Source organism: Chiloscyllium punctatum, chromosome 14 (genome assembly GCF_047496795.1).
Source record: "Chiloscyllium punctatum isolate Juve2018m chromosome 14, sChiPun1.3, whole genome shotgun sequence".
Taxonomy (NCBI): Eukaryota; Metazoa; Chordata; class Chondrichthyes; order Orectolobiformes; family Hemiscylliidae; genus Chiloscyllium; species Chiloscyllium punctatum.
Genome location: NC_092752.1, coordinates 3,789,815 through 3,799,620, shown reverse-complemented (window position 1 = coordinate 3,799,620; position 9,806 = coordinate 3,789,815). Strand labels below are relative to the sequence as shown.

General features: G+C 43.0%; 1 protein-coding gene across 3 annotated transcripts in view; it reads right to left on the bottom strand.

Annotated features, from left to right (window-relative positions):
• Positions 1 to 421: 421 nt before the first annotated feature.
• The window catches only part of LOC140485551 (probetacellulin-like), a 47,616-nt gene continuing 38,231 nt past the window's right edge, over positions 422 to 9,806 (bottom strand). For all 3 annotated transcript variants that reach the window (XM_072583770.1, XM_072583769.1, XM_072583771.1), the window contains exons 5-6: positions 4,666 to 4,795; positions 422 to 1,366 (exon numbers count right to left, since the gene is read on the bottom strand). In XM_072583770.1, the coding sequence (XP_072439871.1) occupies positions 4,680 to 4,795 (116 nt within the window). In that variant the 3' untranslated portion in view covers positions 422 to 1,366; positions 4,666 to 4,679. The remainder of the gene's footprint in view (positions 1,367 to 4,665; positions 4,796 to 9,806) is intronic.

The window sequence follows — 9,806 nt, the reverse complement described above, 5'->3', positions numbered from 1 at the left end:
TAACTTTTAAAATTATGCCTGCCATGGCAACAACACCATGTTGCCTGAGATGCAGAAATTTGCAAAACTGAAATCTGATCCAGTAAGAGAAAATGTGTCAAAGAGACAGATCAGCAGATACATGGAAAGGTGAACTGTTTCTCTGTCCATGGCATTTTAAATTCAGTCATGGGACGAGGGCATCATTGGCTAGTCCAGAATTTATTACCCATCCCTAATTGCCCAGAGGGCAGTTGAGAGTCAACCACATTGCTGTGGGTCTGGAGTCACATAAACCAGACTGCATAAGGATGGCAGCTTCCTTCCTTGAAGGTCGCCTCCTGAATTACTGAAGGTTTCCAGCACTTTCTATTTTCTTATTTTATAAGATTTTATTTGTAGACAGATAATATGGAGTTAAAATATTGAGAAGACAATTAGGTCATAAATGACACACATTTATTAAATAACAAATAAATGCAACATTTCCAAAAAACACATTCATTTCATTTTCAGCATTCCCAACCGCTGCTGCAAAAACAGTAAGGAAGAAAGTATAACCCCTTTAATACTCACACACCGTGTCACTCAGCTCTGATAATCTGATCACAGAACACTGAACCAGTCAACTTCCTAGTGGTTACACAGTCTACATCAGTAACACCTTTTAGCAGCATTCATAAATAGCAACATTAACAAAAAAAAGATTCATTTTAGGAAAGGAAAGTGATTTCTGAACTCATATGTGCAACAATCAGTGTATTTTTTTGTGCTGTAGAAACAAGGTTTATCATAATTCACAATTTTAATCCTGGATCTGAAACATTTAATGGAATTAAAACACAAAGACCAGTGATGGTCATAAAATATAGCATTTTTCATTTCAAGCTATTTTCTCTTCTCTGCTGGACTGGAGAGAAACTGTTCAGTCTCCCCATGTGTCCCAGGGTTTTTAAAGGAACATTCTATTTTACTTTCTCTTACATGTCAATTCCACACTTGGACACACAGTAAGAACAGATGAAGTGTTCTTGGAGAAAAGGGTCTCAATTTGTAAGTCTGTTTGAAGAATAGTCTAGAACTGTGAATTAATCTCTCAGTCCCTACCTGTTAGTGTCCAGCTTATACGCTAAAATCATTTCCCAGTTTGTGATGTGAAATCTTTTCAGCACCATTTCAGAAACACAGTGCAGTCAAACAGGTTTCGGACAAGTGTCGATAATTGTTATTGTAGTTAAAATATAGTGAGTAACATTTTCATTCTTTTTCCTAACTTTAATCCAGTGTCCGTTCAGGTTAAAGTCTGCTGCCTAACAGGAAGCTGGCGTGCTCTGCAGTGTTGGAAGGTACACTGTGCCTGCAGGTACCTCACCCATCCAGATCGATTCTACAGAGCGGGAATAAAAAATAAATCATTTTTAAAACAGGGCAAAGCTTTATTCACAGATCTCAAAAATCACTTCCTCCTCTTCATTTCAATCTTCACTCCTGAAGATGCCTCACTTGAACCTCCCTCCTCTCCACTTTGAGAATCCAAGCTTTGTATGGGAGGTTAAACAGCCTTATTTAAATAGGAAAGGTATTGTAACTAACCACATTGTGTCCCCCTTAACAATCAATATCCCACATTTAGCAGCATGTGCCAAATACATAACAACTAGGAGACAGAATCCCAGTCAGTCATCTTCACCCTATTTCAGGGTCAATTCGTCCCACTTATAGATTTTACAGTATTCAGGCCATTCAGCCCAACTGGTCTATGCTGTTGTTTATACCCCCCTTGTGCCTCCTCCTATTCTGCACTACCCCACTGTAACAGCATGCCCTTCTATTCCTTTCTCCCTCATGTGTTGATCCAGCTTCTCCTGAACTTCACCAATGCCATTTCCACCCTTCTGTTCAATACTCTTAATGATGTAACACTTCTAATTTGTTCACAGTGCGTTTGTAAATTGGGATTTTAAAGCAGAGGAAAATTGATTTGGTTTCATTTCTGTTCTGATCAATTCTTTCTTTTAAGAAAAGAGAAAGGTCAGAAATTAGATTTGAACAGTGAGTTTGAATAATTTCCAAGAAAGCATCTGACTTGAGTTAAGTGTCTTGATCAGCTATCTGGGCAGTTAATGCTGCAGGCTAAATGAAGTCAAACTTCTATGACATAGAAAAACAGAGAGCTAGAACTATTAGTAGGTGGCGTTCAGAAAGAGAGAAACCTTCCTAGCAGAAGACTGGTTTGCAAAAGTCTCCAAACTTCAGAACTGAAAAGATTAATTTCAGCAAGAAATCTTAAAGTGAAGATAGAAGTGATAGTTCACTGGGATTGCATGTCTGTTAAAGATACCACGGGGAGAAGAGCTGAATAATTCTTTTTGATATTTATGTTAAGATTTTTCTTCTATGGACTAAAAGATTTGTGTTGTTTTGTTAAAGAGGCAGCCAGTAACGGTAACTAAATTGCAAAAATAAACATGATCTAGCAAGCTAGGTTTCACTCTGGGATCGGACTTGTCCAGTATTATCATCAGCTGGGATCATAACAATTGCAAGTGAATGTCACTGGCTAGGACAATGTTTAATGTCCATTCCTAACTGCCTTCTCCAGTACAATCAAAATGAGCAATAAATTCCAGCATATTCAACACCACCATCAGCCTATTAACAGTGTTTCTAATAAAACATTATCTCGCCTCTAATACAGTAGGAGTGAAACTCAAACCCACAACCAAGAGCTCAGATCAAAAACCTAAACTAATATGTTCACTATAGTAGCAAGGGGGTTCTGGGTGTTAGCTTAGTTGGGATTCAGATTAACTCTAGCAGTGTATTGTTCACCCTATCCCCATAACAACATCACAGTATAAACCATGGCCCAGCAATTCTTCAAACGACTGACAATGCTCACCAGAGGAGGAGAAGAAAAAGAGGAGAGAACAGATATATGATCCCCAACACTGCTCGGAGTGCAATGTCTCAACTCAGTAGAGACCAGGGACCAGTTGTGGAATTTCTAATTGCCTGAATAACTCACATTATTACCAAATTTATGAGGTAAAAATAACAAATTCCATTCCAGCTTTATTGTTATCAATATCTAATTACACTGTGATCGTTATTCCATCCATCAACATGCTTCAAGAGAAATAGGATTTGCAACATAAAAGTTACAGGGCAGTGGGGGGAGAACAGGGCAGTGGGGGAACCGCGAGGCTGTGGGGGGGGGGGGGAACCGTGGGGCAGTGGGGGGGGGGAACCGTGGGGATGTGGGATTGCCCTTTCACTAAGTCAACACAAGCTCGATGGTCCGAATGGTCACTTCCTGCACAGTATTATTCTCCAAATGACACCCAGACAAATGCTGGGGTCCTCTCATTCTCAATCTTCTCACTAATGGGAATGCTTGACTTCATCCAGATCACAGCCCCTTGTGATTTTGAAAACCTCTGTCAAATCTCTTGTTCCCCTTTGACAAGGTTAACATTTACAGCTTCCTCAATCTATAACTGAACTTGCTTTAAAAACCTGTTATATATCAAAACTGATGCACTGAAGGGGACATATTCAAGGGAGAAGCTGAGGGGTGACACCAAGTCAGGATGATATTTTCCGGAATCACAGAATTGTTAAAGTGCAGAAGGAGCCCATTCAACCCAATGCCCCTACACTGGCTCTTCAAATGAGCCTCATTACTGAGTGCCCCTCCCCCACCTTGTGTGAGCATAGCCAGCAGAATGGATCGTTTGGGGCAAATGTTGTTTCCGTCCAACTTTTTTACTTTATCACGGGATATAGGCGTCACTGGCTAAGACAGAAGTTGTTGTCCATCCCTAATTGCCCTTGATGGGAGTATCTTGCTCAGTCATTTCAGAGGGCAGTTAAGAGCCAACCACATTGCTGGGGGTCTGGAGTTACTTGTAGGCCAGACCAGGCAAAGACAGCAAATTTCCATCCCCAAAGGATACTAGTGAACAAGATGCAACAACCAATATCATGGGCACCGCTACTGATTTTATTTTCCAGAATGATTAATTGAATTTGCATTCCACCTGCTTCAGAGCATCACCCAATAACAGCCTCACTCCACTACCATTTATCCCAGATGCTGGCACTTTCTCAAAATGGTTTAGTTTTTGTAAAACATTAAAACCAGTCACCAACATTTCCAAAGAATGTCAAGCAATCGGTGTCTCAACAATCATCACTCTTCATAATCCCTCCCCTTTTTTCCAATCTTTGGAATTGTGCCCGGCATCTTGTGGGCGGCACGGTGGAACAGTGGTTAGCACTGCTGCCTCACAGCGCCTGAGACCTGGGTTCATTTCCCGCCTCAGGCGACTGACTGTGTGGAGTTTGCACATTCTCCCCGTGTCTGCGTGGGTTTCCTCCGGGTGCTCCGGTTTCCTCCCACAGTCCAAAGATGTGCAGGCCAGGTGAATTGGCCATGCTAAATTGCCCATAGTGTTAGGTAAGGGGTAAATGTAGATGTAGGGGTATGGGTGGGTTACGCTTCGGCGGGGCGGTGTGGACTTGTTGGGCCGAAGGGCCTGTTTCCACACTGTAAGTAATCTAATCTAATCTAATCTAATCTAATCTTGTTTCCGTCATTAAATTGGTCCTGGACATCCCACCTTCAAAACATTTTCCTTGGACATGGGTCAACCTGATTGGCCAAAATAGGTTAGTACTTACTCAAGCTAGAGTGGTCATTGCAGTGTCTTCACCTTCACCTCGTGAGTCTTTCCCATCCAGTGGCTTGGAGCTGAGGATTTCAGCTTCTTCACACCTCTTCTTGTGAGCTTTGTGCTTCCTGCGGAACCGACTGTGGGAAAATCAAGGTCAGAGAAAGTGAAGATGTTACAAACATACTTCTTGCCATATTACTCAGCAGGTCTCACATCCTTGAATAACTCCATTGGATTTCTAAAGAACCATTTGAATCAAGATGATAAATGGTATATTAACTTTCATTGCAATGCACAACAATATTAGAGTAAGGAAGTCATGCAGTAAATTTGATTGGACTTTGGTGAGACTGCATCTGGAGTACGGTCTGTCTCCACCATAAGCACATACTTCTCAAAGAGGGGAAGCAAGAACAGTTTGGCCAGGTTGATTCCCAAGATGAGAGAGCTGTCCTATAAAGAGAGATTCGGTTGATAGTGCCTGTATTCTGTAGAGTTCAAAGGAACATGAGCTATTCTAATTTAAATACATAAAACTCTTCGAGGCTTGACTGTGTAGTTGCCTGGATGCTTTTCCCCTGGTTGAAGGGTCTAGGTTAGTGATTATACTCTCAGTAAGGGAGTTGGTCATTTAGGATTGAGAGAAGGAGAAAGCTCCTCAAACGAAAGTTGTCAATCGCTGGGATTCTCTGTGTGGATGCTCAGAGATGAACACATTTAAAACCGAGTTGTAAGAATTATTGGACACTAATGAAATGTAAAGATGTAGGAATAGGGAGAGAAAATCTAGATGGCATAGATGATTAATCATGATCAGATTAAATGCTGGCGTAGGTTCAATCATTCAAGTTGTCTATTTCCCGCTCCCATTTCATTTATTTTCATTTTTCTTTATAATTTGTTCATGGGATGTGGGTGTGACTGGCTGGGCCAGAACTTACTGCCCATCCAAATTTGTCCCTTGATCGGAGTGGCTTGCGAGGGTCTTTTGAGAGGGGTCATTTAGAGGAAGCCACATTGCTGTGGGTCTGGAGTCACATGTTGGCCAGATTGGGTAAGAAGGGCAGATTTCCTTCCTAAAGGACATTATTGTAAAAACCCATCGGGTTCACTAACCAATACTGGCTATTTGCTCTATTCAAGTTAAGCTTTAATCATCAACAGGATAGCACAGGAGTACACTCAGGCCACTGTTTTTGTAACAACTCTTTCCACAAAGAAAATCAAATATTGCTGAAAAAAAAAACTCAGGTGGTCTGGCAGCACCTGAGGACAAAAAGCAGAGTTAATGTTTCAGGCCCAGTGACACTTCTTCAGAACAGTCGGAGAAAGAGTCACTAGACCTGAAACACTAACTCTGCTTTCTGTCCACAGATGCTGCCAAACTTGCTGAGATTTTCCAGACAATTTCTGAATTCCAGCATCCATAGTTTTTTTTCTTCTTTCCAAAAACAATCCAATCAGTCCCTCTCCCGACTGAAGCATTCATCCAATTGCCATTTGAAGGCTATTATTGAATCCCTGTTTCTCACCCTTTCAGACTTCCAGATCCTACCCACTCTTGTGCAAGAAGACTTTCCCCATATCATCTTTGGTATTTTTTCCCAATCACCTTGAACCTGTGACCTCTAGCAATCATTTATTCCGCCAATAGAAACACAGTTTCTCTTTTGTTTTCTCTCTGCAAATCTTTCACTGTTTCAAACATGTTCCAATCTATTCTTAGTCAACGTGACCCATTCTACAGTGTCCATCTTGTTGGAAGGAAAACCACTCCAACTTCCCCAGACCACCCTCAGGACAGGAAGCACTCTTCCCCATGTTAATAAAACTCGGAGCTGGGAATGGAGATTCGCAACCTAGGAGTTTCTAATCAAGGTATTCTCACCTTCGAAGATGTGGAAAGAGGACACATCAGGACAGGGGAGCCAGAGATGCAATCCCACTCCTATTGGCCTTTCAGTATTGGAAACTGGTATCATTGAGAGAACCCCCATCAGCACCGACAAAAGTATCTGGGATCCAAGTTACATTGGTAACCTTTCCCATACATAAACAGGATGTAATGATTCTATTGGGAAGGTTTCTCATGTGATGAAACAAAGGGATCGGTTAAAGTGTGTCACTTTAACACAACAGTGTCAGAAATAAGAGTAATGAACTTAGCCCCAAGTACAGATCCATGCTCTACGATGTTGTGGCCATAATGGAGACGTGGGTTTCACAGGAGCAGGAACGGTTGCTTGATGTTCTAGGGTTTAGAATGGTTAAAAAGAACAGGGAGAGTGGAAAAAGAGGAGGGGGTGTAGCATTGTTCATCAGAGAGTGCATCACAGCTACAGAAACAAAGGTTGTTGAGGAAGGTTTGTCTCCTGAGTCAGTATGGGTGGGAGTTAGGGACAGCAAGGGAACAGCCTTGGGGCTTTTCTACAGACCACCTAATAGCAGTCGGGAGATCGAAGAATTCTTAGGCCGGCAGACTTTGGAAAAATGTAGTAGGGTTGTTGTTATGGGTGGCTTCAACGTTCCCAATATTGACTGGAATCTCCTAAGTGCAGACAGTTTGGATGGAGCCGTTTTTGTCAGGTGTGTTCAGGAGGGTTTCCTTACTCAGGGTGTAGACAGACCGACGAGGGGAGAAGCCATTTTAGATTTGGTGCTCAGCAATAAGCCAGGTCAGGTGTTAGATCTCACGGTGGGAGAACACTTTGGTGACAGTGACCACAACTGCCTCACATTTACCATAGCCTTGGAGAGAGAAAGAAGCAGTTACCAAGGGAAGATATTTAATTGGGGAAAAGGAAATTTTGATGCTATCAGACAAGAGTTGGGAAGTACAGGTTGGGAGCAATTGTTCCATAGAAAGGGCACAACAGACATTGTGGAAACTGTTTAAGGAGCAGTTGTTGCAAGTGATGCATAAATTTGTTCCTCTGAGACAGGTAAAAAGGGGTAAGATTAAGGAGCCTTGGATGACGAGAACAGAGGAGCTTCTCATCAAAAGGAAGAAGGCAGCTTACGTAAGGTGGAGGAAGCAAGGATCTAGTACAGCTTTAGAGGATTACAGGCTTACTAGAAAGGAGCTCAGAAATGGACTGAGTTTTTTGCTTCAGTTTTCACTAAGGAAGAGATCTTGATGTGAATGAGAACTTTGAGGAGCTGGGATACAGGCTTAAACAGATCAAGATTGATGAAGTTGATGTGCTGGAAATTTTGGTAAGTATTAAGATCGATATGTCCCCAGGGCCAGACCAGATTTATCCCAGGCTATTCTAGGAAGCGAGAAAGGAGGTTGCTAAGCCGCTGGCGAAGATCTTGCTTCCTCACTCTCCACAGGGTTCATACCGGAGGATTGGAGGGAGGCAAATATTGTTCCTCTTTTCAAAATGGGTAATAGAGAAATCCCTGGCGATTACAGACCAGTCAGCCTTATATCTGTGGTCAGCAAGGTTTTGGAAAGAATTCTGAGGGATAGGATTTACGACTATTTGGAAAAGCACAGTGTGATTAAAAGCAGTCAGCATGGCTTTGAGAGGGGCAGGTCATGCCTCACAAACCTTATTGAGTTCTTTGAGGAGGTGACAAGACAGGTTGACGAAGAGTGAGCAGTGGATGTGGTGTGTATGAACTTCAGCAAGGCATTTGATAGGATTCCTCATGGTAGGTTCATTCATAATGTCAGAAGGTATGGGATACAGGGAGATTTGGCTACCTGGATTCAGAATTGGCTGGCTGACAGAAGGCAGAGAGTGGTTGTAGATGGAAAGTATTCTGCCTGGAGGTTAGTGTTGAGTGGGCCCCGCAGGGCTCTGTTCTTGAGCCTCTGCTCTTTGTAGTTTTTATAAATGACTTGGATGAGGAGGTTGAGGGGTGGGTTAGTAAATTTGCAGATGACACAAAGGTTAGAGGTGCCATTGATAGCATCGAGGGCTATGGCAGGCTGCAGCATGACATAGACAGGATGCAGAGCTGGGCTGAGAGATGGCAGATGGAGTTCAACCTGGATAAATGTGAAGTGATGCATTTTGGAAGTGTGGAGGAACAGAGGGATCTTGGTGTTCAAGTACATAGATCCCTCAAATTTGCCACCCAAGTGGATAGGGTTGTTAATGAAAGCCAAAACACCATATGCTTTCTTAATAGGGGGATTGAGTTTAAGAGCTGCAAGGTTTTGCTACAGCTCTACAAGTCCCTGGTGAGACCACATTTGGAATATTGTGTCCAATTCTGATCACCCTACTACAGGAAAGATACAAAGAGGGTGCAAAGAAAGTTTACCAGGATGCTGACTGGACTGGAGGGCTTGCCTTATGAAGAGAGGTTGAATAAGCTCAGACTTTTCTCTCTGGAGTGGAGGAGGAAGAGTGGTGACCTGATCGAGGTACACAAGATAATGAGAGGCATGGATAGAGTCCCTAGACGGAGACTTTTCCCCAGGGCAGGATTGACTGCCACAAGGAGTCATAGTTTGAAGATATTAGGAGAAAGGTATAGAGGGGACGTCAGAGGTAGGTTCTTTACGCAGAGAGTTGTGAATGCAGGGAATGCATTGCCAGCGGTGGTGATGGAAGCAGAGTCATTGGGGACATTTAAGCAACTGCTGGACAGGAACGTGGATAGCAGTGAGTTGGTGTGTGTGTAGGTTAGGTTATTTTATTTTAGATTAGGAATAATCCTCGGCACAACATCGTGGGCTGAAGGGTCTGTTCTGTGCCGTACTTTTCTATGTTCTAAACAATATTTCAAACAAAAGTTACACTCAGAAACACAGAACAGCATTCTCCTTGACCCTACACAGGTCAGCTGGAGACAGTCCAGAGAAGGTTGACCCTACACAGGTCAGCTGGAGACAGTCCAGAGAAGGTTGACCCTACACAGGTCAGCTGGAGACAGTCCAGAGAAGGTTGACCCTACACAGGTCAGCTGGAGACAGTCCAGAGAAGGTTGACCCTACACAGGTCAGCGAGAGACAGTCCAGAGAAGGTTGACCCTACACAGGTCAGCTGGAGACAGTCCAGAGAAGGTTGACCCTCCACAGGTCAGCTGGAGACAGTCCAGAGAAGGTTGACCCTACACAGGTCAGCGAGAGACAGTCCAGAGAAGGTTGACCCTACACAGGTCAGCGAGAGACAGTCCAGAGAAGGTTGA